The sequence below is a fragment of the Chrysemys picta genome, chromosome 10 (assembly GCF_011386835.1).
Source record: "Chrysemys picta bellii isolate R12L10 chromosome 10, ASM1138683v2, whole genome shotgun sequence".
NCBI lineage: Eukaryota > Metazoa > Chordata > Testudines > Emydidae > Chrysemys > Chrysemys picta.
The window spans coordinates 19575029-19589715 of record NC_088800.1 but is presented as its reverse complement, the minus strand read 5'-3'; the positions used below and the strand labels follow the sequence as shown (position 1 = coordinate 19589715).

General features: G+C 38.6%; 1 protein-coding gene across 1 annotated transcript in view; it reads right to left on the bottom strand.

Moving 5' to 3' along the window:
* The window catches only part of ATP8B4 (ATPase phospholipid transporting 8B4 (putative)), a 186316-nt gene that overhangs the window by 153466 nt on the left and 18163 nt on the right, over positions 1-14687 (bottom strand). Inside the window, exon 3 of the mRNA XM_065558148.1 lies at positions 1888-1946. Within this exon, the coding sequence (XP_065414220.1) occupies positions 1888-1946 (59 nt within the window). The remainder of the gene's footprint in view (positions 1-1887; positions 1947-14687) is intronic.

The window sequence follows — 14687 nt, the reverse complement described above, 5'->3', positions numbered from 1 at the left end:
TAATGTTTAGATGAGTCCTTTTGTTAGGTATGAATGCCTGATCAGTTATCCTAAAATAATTTCTGCAAAACATAAAGCCCTTTCTAATGATAGTAGAATAATCACAGTTCTGTGTTTGGTTTCAAGTTATTCTTTTTTTTTTAATCCAATATATTCAAAATAATTTTTTAAAATGATTGGGGCTGTCTAACAAGTCCCTCGACAGTTTAGACTAATGTATAGGTTTGATATGTGCCTTTGCTTGTAAATTACTATTCATTTGAAGGAGGGCTGCAAGGTAAACCACTGAGAAAAGATGAAAGTAAAACCAACGTAGATTTCTAACATTTCAGGTTTTTTCTAGTTTACCAAATAACTAGAATTGCCAAATGCAGAAAGCATTTTGCACAATACACAGGATAATGCTTGTCTGACTGCTTGCAGGTATTTAGAGCTCAACTGCTTGGAAAGGAATAATTATTACTTACACTGTGAACTGATTTGCATCACTTGATTATATTTTGGAGGGCAGGGAGTTTTTTTCTAAGTGTAGTTATTTGTAATAAACAGACAGTCACTATAGTGATGTCTCAAAACAAACAAATAACAGCTAATAATGAAAAACCTATATCGAAAACAAATTACTGATACTTTCCATGACTAATTCAGACCTGTCATCCTGCTTGTCATTTTTAAAATTAGGTCAGTCAACAATTAATTTTAAATTGCAAACATAACAATGAAAGGAAAGACAAATGCCAGATTGGTAAATCTGGCTATCCTGTTGAAAAATTAAACTTAATTTTTAAAAGTACCAAAGAAACCACAACTTTCCGAAATAAAATCAGGACTGTGCCATCAAACCTGGATTTTTACAATACCATGAAAGAGTTTTTATTTTAATCATTTTCATATCAGCTATTTTCTGAATGAAAAATACTCTAGCATCTGTGAACCTGGATTTCGAAAAAGGAACTGTAGTGTTCCATTATGTCATTTACTTCAAATGCAGAAGAGTCAGGACAGGATTTCAAAACTTTAACACAATATATTACTATAAAGGACAATAGGGAGAAGGTGGGCTAAACATTATGGTCGATGATCTATTAGGAAAAAAACAAGGACAAATAAATGTACCAATTTAATAACTATGCCCTCAAAAAAAAAAATCTTTGTTGTGTAGTAGTGACACTCTACAATCAAAAGAGGTTGCTACAATGACATGTATTTATAGTTATCAATATATTATTTCAGAAACACCAAGCTGAGGAAGCTACAGTCCATGGGGAGGATAGGAAATAATTTATTGCATATGTGAAGATTAGAGGAGTCTGAGAGTTACAACACGTATGTATGCGTACATTGAATACTCTCTCTCTTGGGAATGATCAGCTCTCCTCCTCCTATAAAAGTGAAAATATTCCTATACACTATGAATGCCCCGTGGATGGCAGTGCACAGAAGTCAATCAGTGCTGAGTGACGGGGTTAATGTTTCACTCTTCACAGGAGTCCACTGGGTTCTATGAGATGTTACTCGTAGCAGGCTCATGTTTTTAGATTAAATCCATGTGTGTACTGTAAGTAGGTCAACTCTTCCTCAGGTGATATTGATATGAATACTTGTTACTATAATGAAATTGCCATTAGTAGACAAAGAAATTACTTCCCTAAATTTAATTAAACAGAAAAGTAGAGTCAGCTTGGGTATTTAACGTCCCCTGTCAAAGATTTCCAGCTCAACTGTGTAGACCCAGGAAGTTCAAATAAGACGTTTGACTACTTATCTGAACCAAACCTCTAAAACTTTTGGGATTTTCCCAACATTACTGAAAACTCTCCATTCATTTATGTGTGAATATACCCCTTACTGTGCAGGGTTTCAATGCTGAATATGCATTATACTCACAGCATACTGAAATTTTTCATTATGTTCAGGATCATTGGCTTTCACCCTCCGCTCCTCCTCTGAAAAAAAGAAAAAAAAACATAGTAGTTTAGGAGACCAAACAGAGCTAAGAACAAAAGTCTAAGAGATCAGTATATAAACAACACTTTGTTTACATTTAGGAGCATTGAATGCAGCAAAAAAATTCTCTATTAAAGTCCCAATATAGTTCAACTTTTAAAAACCTAATCTTCAGACACTTTAGATAGCTCAATATTAAAGAGAGAGATTTTTTATTTTGCAGTTTCCAGGAATTACTGTTTCAAATTTAATCCCAGATCTCTCCAGGCCTGCAGTGCTACAAACCAAAATGTGCAGCCAAGTAATTTTAATTTCACAAAATCCAATAATCCTCTCACAGAGAAAGTGACAGTGCATTCTGCTGTCACGTAAAAGCATATGCTTAATACGCCACATTAGTATTCTCATGCTTGACTAAAGAGGCAAAATGCACTGGTGAGATTATGGGCTAAATTAGGTCTCTTCCTTAAGGAGTTCACTTAACAGAAGCACAGGAAGCCCCTCTCCCAACACAGGAGGCAACCATAAAATGGCTTTCTGATTATCTGACTGCAAGGGGTGGAGAGTAATATTATATACACACCCCAGAAGGGGTCATGTCTAAGTAACTAGGAACATCACCAGTGCATTCTTCCCTGTCCACTGGCTACGACCAGAAGAGCAGTGAAGGATGTCAGGGAGAGAGGAAGAGATTTTAAGGAGTATATTTTATTTTTAAGATGTATAACAAGTTAGTGCTGAGCATGTTTCCCCCTGCAGTGCAGAGACAATATGACAGATTGTACTCTACTCTACCAGATTAATTTTATAACCACATGCTAATTTTTTGAACAGACCATTATTCAAATGATAATAGATAAAAGATATAATAGTTTAAATGTAAGCAAATCATTTCACTCCTGTTAGAACAAGTTCAGTATATAATACCTATTCTCTAGATGTCAGATAGTTAATGGTTTCACCCTATGTATTTCCACTGAAAACTCCAGGAAATAGAGGTTTGTGTAATTATTATAATTTTCCATCTACAGTAGAGTCTTCAATATACATATCAGTCCAACGGTTGGATAAACTCATATTCACTAGATTTCATACTCGATGATAGATAATTATGATTTGTTTCCTGATACTTTCTACCTTTATTATTTGTATTACTGACACCCCCATAGTTCATCAGGAGGATTGAAACCTTTAGATGCACCACACAAACCTCTGCCACTTGATCTAATGGCATAACCTATAGCAGTCATAGGTTGTCATCTTCTATGTGGACCAGACCTAGAGGGCAATGAGGCACAAACTATGCTCATGGGTTTCACAGATATCGGAGGACAGCAGTGGGATAGTGAGACACAGGAATCTTGGGTTCCACCCCAGGCTCTGGAGGAAAGTGTGCTCTAGTTGGCAGATTCTTCTGCCCATTCTCAGTGGGGAGGTCACTGAGCACTGGAGAGACAAACTCCCTGGTCTCAGTTCTAGTGCCTAGCCCCACCTTGGCCTGGAGCAGCTGGAGGCAGCAATAACAGAGGAAGTCCAGCTTATCCCTTTTTCCCTGAGCAGGAGCATGCTCAGTCACTCTGTGGGAATTATGCATGCACAATCCAGCCAGAGGTAGAAGCCGTGAGGGAATGAAGCATGCTCAGTAGCTCTGGGAGGATGGCACACACAGTCTGTTCAGCACTAGGAGTTGTGAGAGGCTCACGCACATTCAATGAGGATGGACTCTTCAGAGATTTAAGCTGTTGAAATCAAAGAAGTCTCTCTAATCACATGCAAAATACAATCTTTCAAAACCTTACAGTTTAGCCAAATTTGAGCAGATTTTTAACAGCAATGGCACAAAGGCCACCCCATGCCAAATTTTAAGTCTCAGCTTCAAAACATTTAAAAGAAAATACTAGGATTTTTTTAACATGGGCAAAACAATGTGTCTTTCCTTAACCACTTCCTCACAAACAGCTCAACTATTTTGGCTGATATTTTCAAAACAAAATTTAGCCTGAGGCAAACATCAAGCATGGAAAATGTCAACCCAAACAATTAAAGTTTGGCAAAGTTAGAGGCAACTGAAAACAGGGTCTTACAATGGGAAGAGTCAGGCAACCTTAATAATAGGCAGCACTACCAGCCTTACCTATAATTTAAGGCGTTACAACTCATTATATTAGGTTAGTTATTCTTCTTCTGTAACAGGATGATATTGTGATACTGGCAAACAAGATGCCAGCTCATGCCAAAATCACCATGTCTCAACTGAACACTAGCAAGTACATAGCTGGAATCAATCTGACTCATCTGTGTGTTAGTATTGTTAAAAACAGGTATAAGAATTATGAGAACATGCTTAGTGTTTAGACTTTATTGGATGCTTGTGAATTGCTGCATGCATTAATCTCACACATAACATCAGTATCCCATATTCTAAGGTAATATTTGACCAGTTGTATTGTAAGCTTCTGTGACTATCAGACAGGAGACACACATTAATTAGCGTGAACTGCTAATCTGTAACAGAAGGGGTTACATCGACATCCCAACAGAAAGGTCCATCGACATCAGGTGGACTATTGTGGGATGTTAAAGAGTACAAAGGATTTTGGGTTAGCCCTAAAGGACATCTAGAGCTTGCTTATTAAAGAAGCTTCTATTACCTTTTGAAACTTAAGGTTGCAACTGATTTGTGTGTATATATATATATATATATGTTTACTGCTTTAACCTTGTAAATAAGTCTCTTATTTTCTTTTCCTATTTGTGACAGGGTGCTAAGCAGTCTGTCACTCCAGCTCCAATTAAGGGAGGTGAATTGGAGCTCGGAATACCACCTGGCCCTGATTGGGGAAGCTTAAACAGCTGCTGCCTCATCAAGCTGAGGCTGGATGAGAGCCCCAAGGGAAGGAAGCCAGGGCGGAGCTGGAAAGAGGAAAGCTGCAGTAGAGGAAAGGCAGTGAGGGGAAGCAGAAAGAGATAGCTTGCCCCCTCTCTCCTGCCAGTGGACTGAAAAAGGGGACTACGTGTATGGTGGAAAGGTGGTGGGAGAACAGCCTGTAAATAAAAGCACCAGGTGGGTGGGTACTGCACCAAAAGGTCTCTATGTGACTTTCTCAGCCCAGCGGGGGCAGGAGCCAGGAGGGCCCTGCAGGGATGCTGCTACACTATTTAATAAATCTTCATATATTTTATTATAGGACAGGCTACAAGCATTGTCTTTAGTGTGAGATCTAAGGTGCAATTGACCTGGGTTAAGTGACTGGTCCTTTGGGACTGGGAGTAACCTGAATATTGCTAAAAGAACAGGAGTACTTGTGGCACCTTAGAGACTAACAAATTTATTAGAGCATAAGCTTTCGTGGGATACTGCCTACTTCTTCGGATGCATATAGAGTGGAACACATATTGAGGAGATATATATACACACATACAGAGAGCATGAACAGGTGGGAGTTGTCTTACCAACTCTGAGAGGCCAATTAAGTAAGAGAAAAAAAAATTTTTGAAGTGATAATCAAGCTAGCCCAGTACCTGAATACTGCTGTGATTCTATTACAAAGGTAGACTCACCTGGCTGGTGAGACAGATCAGAATACTCAAGGGGACTCCATGTTAGGGCTGTTATAGTGTCTGTGGAGTTTACACTGGATAACTGGTTGGCAAAATCTAAGTATAGAACTCACAGCCCATTTGAGGTTTGTGCCCTGCTTCCTAACAGTCTATTCGGACACTCACCAACAGCAGTACAGATATGCTACATTTAAAAAAAACAATAACAAAGTTCTGTCATATTGGACAGATGCTTCTTTGTACTGTTGATAATCTGACTCAAATGATTTCATCTCCCACAGGATGCCCACAACAGCCAATTAACTTCTTCTGGTCACAACTGGTTTATCATTAACAGAAGTGTTTCTAGCTCAATACATTTCTTTAATCAGCATAGACACTTTTAAAAAAACATGCCAAGACCTGTATATAAGAGAAAAGTAACCTCAGCTCTAAAAGGAAACAAAAAAATGTAAATTAACACACTTTAATCCAATAACAAAGCAAATATATGGGTACAATCTGAAGAAAGTCGAAACTGTCTAAACTTAATTACTAAACCAAGATCAAACTGAATAGTCCTAACCCTTAGCCAATGTATTTTAAAGTCAGACAAAACAAGACTTCCTCCACGAGAGAAACTAATTAATAATGTATCAATAAAAAAATTAAACCTCTGAGGGAAATACTTCCACAGCCCATACAATAGAAGTAGCATTAAGCTTCCCTGTGCACTAGAACAGGGAACAGTAGAACCTCAGACTTATAAACACCTTAAAAATGGAGGTCGTTCATTAACTCTGAAACGTTCGTTGTGACAGGCTGGATCACAGAACCCCCTTGGGAGCTACGACCTAATGTGCAAAGACTACCCCTGCTTCTGTTTTCCCTGCCAGCTCAGGACTCCAGCACCCTGTCTTGCTGAGCCAGACACTTCCGTCTGCTCCAACACAGACCCAGGGTCTGAATCACTTGTCCCAAAGCTGCAAGTTTACCTGAAAACAGCTCACAGAAGTGTGCTTGTCTTTAGCACTCTCAATGAGGTCTAAACCCAGATAAATCCGTTTTACCCTGCATAAAGCTTATGCAGGGCAAACACATAAATTGTTCACCCTCTATAACACTGATAGAGAGATATGCACAGTTGTTTGCTCCCCCAGGTATTAATACATACTCTGAGTAAATTACTAAATAAAAAGTGATTTTATTAAATACAGACAGTAGGATTTAAGTGGTTCCAAGTAGTAACAGACAGAACAAAGTAAGTCACCAAGTGAAATAAAATAAAATGCGCTAATCTATGTGTAATCAAACTAAATACAGATAAGTTCCTCACCAGTTCCAGAATGCTCCCTTTTACAGGCTAATCTCCTTTTAGCCTGGGTCCAGCAATCACTCACTCCCCCTGTAGTTACTGTCGTTTGTTCTAGTTCCCTTCGAGTATCCTGGGGGGTGGAGAGGCTCCTTCCTTAGCCAGCTCAAGACCAAAATGGAGGGGTCTCCCACTGGTTTAAATAGATTCTCTCTTGTGGGTGAAGACCCCCCTCCTCCCTCCTATGCAAAGTCCAGCTCCAAAATGGAGTTCTGGAGTCACCTGGGCAAGTCACATGTCCCTGCATGACTCAGTCTTTACAGGCCGAAACCATTGTTCACATGGTATCTTGCATGTCTCCAGGAAGACTTCTTATGTCGATTGGAGCATTCCAAGATGCATTGTTCTCCAAGTGTTTCCTGATCAGGTACTTAACCTGGCGAATTCCTTCCTAAAGAAGGTTTCAGAGTAGCAGCCGTGTTAGTCTGTATCCGCAAAAAGAACAGAGTACTTGTGGCATCTTAGAGACTAACAAATTTATTAGAGCATAAGCTTTCGTGGGCTACTGCCCACTTCTTCGGATTCTTCTTCTTATGCATCCGAAGAAGTGGGCAGTAGCCCACGAAAGCTTATGCTCTAATAAATTTGTTAGTCTCTAAGGTGCCACAAGTACTCTGTTCTTTTTCCTAAAGAAGCTGACCAAATGCCTCCCAAAGCTTATTTAGAAACCAAGCAAGCATACAGCCCAAGTAGAAAACCTCAAGTAGAAAATGATATATATGTACAAATAGGATGAATAGATATAGTAGACCATAACCTTTACGGAGATATATTACATAGCACAGGCAGCACAAAACATATTCCAGTTATGTCATACATACATTTAGAAGCATACCCCACCCCATAAAGCCTTATGGGGTACACTATCACATTCGTAACTCTGAACAAAACATTATGGTTGTTCTTTCAAAAGTTTACAGCTGAACATTGACTTAATACAGCTTTGAAACTTCACTATGCAGAAGAAAAATGCTGCTTTTAATCATCTTACTTTAAATGAAACAAGCACAGAAAACAGTTTCCTTACCATGTCAAATCTTTTTTTTAAAACTTTCCCTTTATTTTTTTAATAGTTTACATTTAACATAGCACTGTACTTGCTTTTCTTTTTGTCTCTGCTGCTGCCTGATTGCGTACTTCCCGTTCCAAATGAGGTGTGTGGTTGACCTGTCAGTTCATAACTCTGGTGTTCGTAACTCTGAGGTTCTACTGTATACCTATTAGTTCAGTCTGAGAGTTTTCAGTTAGAAAAATGACATTTCTACATCCTGAACGGCTCTGCAGGCTGCAGATCTTTGCTAGTCTGGGGATATTAATTTGTATAATATGCAGGAAAAAAAACCTATCTAGCGGAGGATAGGTCAATTTAAGATGCAAAAAGACACAGCACACTTCACCATTACATTTCAGACAGAACAAGAACATTTTGGTCTTTGTTTTACATCCTACTAATTCCCGTAGGCTCCTTCGAAAGTCCTAGCCTAAATCTTTGAGTTCTTATTCTACATTTTGCATGACAAGAAATATATAAACTGAACGCAGGACAAAAAATATAATGCAATTATATATTTGAATAAATAGGACCAAGCCAACCACTATAAAAATAACAAAGAAACATGCAGTAATTAATGATACCTGTCTTCCATCTGTGTGAAAAATCATTTCTACCTTATACTTTATTCTTGCTATGAAGAGTTATAAATCCTCTTCAGGACAGCAACATCTGGAGACATTTTCCAGACATTTCCTTAGATATAGTCATACTTTCAAAGATATTTGTATTTCTGTGATTCATCCAAAACATGTATCTTGAGTGAGCTAGTTATTCAACACAACATCCCAGGGGGCTTTCAGTGTTGAAAACAGATACTACTGCATATCCAAACGACAACAAACAAGTAATCATTCCTGTGTCCAAGCTATCTTTAAAAAAAGTGCACCAGTCTCTCCACAAAACAAACAAGACGTTGGCATTTCAAGGTTTTGAAAGCCATCACTGAAAACTTTGGTGCAATACATTAGCAATGAATTTAGCAAAACTGTTTTCAACATTTGCCTGTTTAAGTGATGCCCAACTGTTTACTGGCTTTTCATTAAAAGGGTAAGAGATTGACTTTCGCAGATGCTGGAAAGCAATGTTTGATTTTTATCCACCCTCAGAAATTCTAGGATTTTAAATAAATAAATAAATAAATAAATAAATAAATAAAAACAGATTTTTTTAAATTTAAATTGGATTTTTTTGATAAAATGCTTTTTGAGGAAAAAACCTACGTTTTAATTAAGATACATTATAGCTCAAAGATATCTCATCATGAAATAGGGATTATAAATTCTAATTCTGTAGTATGAGACAATATATTCATGTAATGTTTAAGAAAAGTTTTGTAAATGAGTTCCAATAATTCATAGATTATGGGGTTCCAGGGGCTACTGTATAGAGTATTTAGGCTAATCTTTCCATCTACCCAATGGGATTCAGTGCTCAGTCTAAAAGATACTATCAGAGATGCTTAGTTTTGCAGTTCTCAAAATGTGGATTTGTGCCTCCAGAGATAACATGCTTGTTAATAGCAAAAATGTTTTTAAATAAATAATATATACAGGTGAGAAATAACAGATCTCAACCCTATTGTCCCTCTACAAATTTGTGTACACAGAATCAATCCCTTACCTCTCTCTAAAAGTGCAAAGTTTCAAAAAGTTCAATGAATAGAACAGTGTTTCCCAAACTTGGGATACTGCTTGAGTAGGGAAAGCCCCTGGCGGGCCAGGCCGGTTTGTTTACCTGCCCAGTCCGCACGTTAGGCCGATTACAGCTCCCACTGGCCGCGGTTCGCTGCTCCAGGCCAATGGGGGCTGCTGGAAGCGGCGGCCAGTATGTCCCTCGGCCCACACCGCTTCCAGCAGCTCCCATTAGCCTGGAGCAGCGAACCACGGCCAGTGGGAGCCATAATCGGCCAAACCTGTGGATGGGGCAGGTAAACAAACCGGCCCAGCCCACCAGGGGCTACAAGCAGCGTCCCAAGTTTGGGAAACACTGGAATAGAAGATTGTTGGGGGTGGAATAGATCTGGACAAGGAGAAGAAGTCTGGAGATAAATGTGAAGAGGGAGGGACAGGGAGTAGAAACAAAAGTGAAACTGTTTGAGCAGCATATTCCAGAAGTCTTGAGGTCTTTCTGAGTGTGGCCTTCATTGATTTGAGATCTACCATACCATTCTCTCACTAGAAGGGAAAACCTATAATGGCAGCAGGCTGTAAAAGAAACCCAGTTTTGGAATATTTTAATGAAGTTTCTTTACCTGTGGGTAAGACAGGCATGTGTGCAAAATGCAAACCGTGCAACACAGAAATTTAAGGCCTTTTTGCCCAAATGAAACAACATCATGAGAAGTGTTCCTTCTCGGGAGGAAGCTGCTTTGAAGATGATGAAAGGAACATGTCTGAACATGCAGGATCTTCAGGTTGGTAAACGTTTTTTATTTCATACTTCTTTCTCAAGGACTGCCTGTCTTCCTTCTGGACTATTCTTGAATTCTCATGTTTGAGCAAAAAATATAGTTGTACTCTATGGTACTATCGTTTTAGATGCAGTTGTGATAAAAAGTAAATAGCTGAAATAGGCAGATCTTCCTTTTACAATTTCACCTTTAAAGTAGTACTGCATGTCAGTGACTGCAGTGAGTAATACTAAATGAGCAGTATGGTAATAGTAATTAAATAACTGCATTGACTCAGGGCTTAGCTATACTTGCAAGTTAGGGCACCTGGGGCTGATTTAATACGCTCTAACTCCTGAGGTGTCCACACTGGCATGCACCTGGACTCCATGGCTTGAGGGCCCCTGGTAATCCACCTCCATGAGAAGCATAGAGCTTGCTGCGCCCTGGCTGAAACGCCTGGATGCCAGTGTGGATGACGTTTTGCATTACTGCACTGTGACTGGCCTTCAGAAATGTCTCAATCCCTTGAAGTCAAGTGGCCACTCTGGTCATTGTTTTGAACTCGGCTGCAGGCATGCGGATATCTCCTTTCAAAGCTCCGTTTCTGACAGCCGGCATGCTTATCTGCTCCGGGACACAAAGCAAACCATTACTGTGGAATTCTTCTGCTGCAGAGGCAGGCATATGTGCTTGTGTGTGTGGGGAGGGGGGGGGTTGATATGGGGGTTTCCTCCTGCTGCTGTCTGAACTTACAAGACAGCATGCTGACACATACTCTGCTCCCCAAAACCCACTCTCTTCCCCCCTCCATACACACAACACACTCCCTGTCACATTCCACCCCCTCATTTGAAAAGCATACTGCAGCCACTTGCACACTGGGATAGCTACCACAATGCATTGCTCTCTGTGGTGTTGCAAGAGCTGCTAATGTGGCCATGCCACTGCGCTTGCAGCTGACAGTGTAACCACACGGCAGCGCTTTCCCTGCTGTGGTCTCCGAAGGCTGGTTTAACTCACAGCGCTCTACATCTGCAAGTGTAGCCATAGCCTTATTTTGTTTAGGAGAATCCATCCTCCACATACAGGATTCTGAAAACTATCCACCTTCAAGATCACCATCATTTTCTATAGTTTCAGAATTATATGCCAGTGATAGTGTTTCAGTCACATCATGTATATCACATAGCCACAGTATATCACTTGTAGCAAAAAGAAAAAAAAAATCTCCATCATCCAGTAACAACCATAGATAAGTTTGTGATAAGAACCAGCAGAAGAAAAAAAGAGGTAATTGATTAAAAAATTGTCTGGTTTGTTTATGCCACAAACTCTCCTTTCTGTACGATTTAGAACCCACACTTCATTAACATGGCTCAGTCATTAAGACCAGAATACAGTCCACCCAACAGAACAGATGTCACAGGCAAATTTCTGGATAAAGTGTATGAAAGAGAAATTGAGCAGTGTGCAAAAGGTTTAAAGGGTGAAATTGTTAACCTGAGACTTTATGGGTGGAGCAATATCCACAATGATCCTGTTGTATGTGCTTGTGTGACAACAGAAGAAGGGAATGTCTTCCTTACAGAAACAATTGATACATCAGAAAATGCACAGCAGAATACTTACAAGAAGTAGCAGTAAAAGTTATAATAAACTGTGTGTGGGGGGGGGGGGAAATCAAATGTCTAGTACGCAGCTTGATCACAGACAATGCTGCAAATGTATCCAAGATGAGAACAAATTATTTAGAAGAGAGTCCCAAGCTAATAATATACAGTTGCAGTGCTCATTTGATGCACCTCCTAGCCAAAGACTTCAGTGTTCCAGAAATAAAGGCGAATGTTGTTGAAATTGCAACATTACTTCTGTAACAACCACTTTGCAGCAGCTGCTCTGAAAAAAGTGGGAGGAACCAAGCTAAATCTCCCACAAGATGTGCAATGAAACTCAGTAGTGGACTATTTTGAGCACTATATCAAGAACTGGTGACAGTTTGTGAACAAAATTGTGAAAAAATAGACGGCACTGTCACAGCCAAAGTTCTTAACATTGGGCTTAAGAGAAATGTTGAACACATGCTGAGTACCCTGAAGCCTATTTCTGTAGCCTTGAACAAAATGCAGGGAAATAGCTGTTTTATTGCTGAGATCTCCAGCACATTTTCTTGCAAATATTCTCAATACTCGGTACCAGGGTCAAACCTTAACTGCTGAAGAAAAGGAGCTGGCTATGACATGGACATCCAGCAATCATCCCTCCATAATGCCAACTATAATAAACTTCAGAGCTAAGGGTGAACCATTCAAGAAATGTATGTTTGCTGATGATATTTTAAAGAAAATTACACCAGGGAACTGGTGGAAATCACTTAAGCACTTGGATTCAGAGACTGTTGAAGTGATAATCTCACTTTTAACAGCAGTAGCTTCTTCTGCCAGTGTAGAAAGAATATTTTCTTTCTTTGGACTAATTAATTCCAAATTGAGAAATCGTTTGGGATCTGAAAAAGCAGGAATGCTTGTTTTTCTTTTCCAGATTATGAACAAACAAGAAAATGAAGGTGAAGACAACTGAGTTAGCTCCAGAAGCCAATATTTTAAGTTTCTCATGTTGATCTGGCTGACATAGTTGATTTAATTTTTGTTGGGTTTTTTTTTAATATTTCATTTAACTATTTTAGTTAAAAACAATTTTAACAAAAACAAACCTGATTTTAAAAAACTTGAACTAAATTCAAAAATTCATATGCTTGTTTTGTTAACATATTATATGTTTGCTGTTGAAGAAAAAAATCCAAAATACATAATGTTGTTGTTTTAGTTAAATAAAACAATTTAAATGTCTCTCTGGTGATGTTCTCCTCCTAATACAGCATGGCAAGAAAATCCTCCAAATATTAATGATTAACCTGTTGAATTGGAGATAGTTCACCTCCCAGTGACTTCATAAATATCTGCTTCAATTACCTTTGGTAAATGAAATAACCAACAATCATTCATTTTCTGATATAGCTATAAAACTAATCTGAAAAGTTTTCAAAATAAATCACTTAAAAAATGTATAGTGTGTACCTTCTAAAAATGAAACCTATATCTCTGAGTTGTAAAGAATATTTTATTAAGGTTATAACAACCAACAAGAATGCACTTTTATGTAGAAATCCATGATTAAATCAAGTCTTCCTGACTAGTGATTTAAATCAAATCCACTCTGGAATCTCGCCTTAGGATTTGAGCCTAAGTGTACATTAAGCAGAGGTTACAAGGAAGCTACAGCAGCCCCTTTACCAACTTGCCTACAGGCAATACCAAGACACTTCACATGCTTTTGTACACACAAAGTCGAACTTAGATATTTGGGATGTTAGGAAAAAATTAGATCCAAAGTTTAGGGGCGGTTGATTTGATTTGGCTCATTGTAAGGATAGGAGAAAGTTGCAAATCTGGATCTAGGTTCAAATTCTAAACCCTCATCCATGCAATCTTTCATTGTGGTTTAACACTTTCTAATGAAAACTAGGAAACTCACAATTTCCAAGAACTAAGGCCAAATTTTTCAAACCTGTTCTCCTCAAGTTAGGCTTCTAAATTAAAAGGGAACTGACTTTGAGACGCTGTTAACTTCTGTGGAAGATATAGGTCAGGGATAGGCAACCTATGGCACATGTGCCAAAGGTGGCACGTGAGCTGATTTTCAGAGGTACTCACACTGCCCAGGTCCTGGCCACTGGTCTGGGGGGGCTCTGCATTTTAATTTAATTTTAAATGAAGCTTCTTAAACATTTTTAAAATCTTATTTACTTTACATACAACAATAGTTTAGTTATATATTATAGACTTATAGAAAGAGACCTTCTAAAAACATTAAAATGTATTACTGGCACACGAAACCTTAAATTAGAATGAATAAATGAAGACTCGGCACAGCACTTCTGAAAAATTGCCGACCCCTGATATAGATGCTCAGAACTTCTAACAAATCAGGACACACACACGGGGGGGGGGGGGAGGCATAAGGAGAAAGAAACACAACCTAGCTATGGGTTTAGGTGCCTAAAAGTTTGAAAAGTTCAGCCTGTGCCTATGTGTATTGCATATCACTTGTTTTACCAGGCTTTCATGCCTTTACCACTGCTTTAGAAATGCAAGTTTTTAAAAGCACAAAATGAAGGAAAATTAATTATTCTGATGACTCTATCTGCATGTTAAAGTAACAAAGATCAGTAAGGAACGAAAATAAATGACATTCAAATTGATATTAATTATTTATTGTGTAAAATGCCATGAGGTATAAAATTATGTATTATATTTTTAATTGACAAAACAATTTAAAATTTTGCTCCAGAACCACAAAGTTTTAAATACCAGATGTAGTGGCCA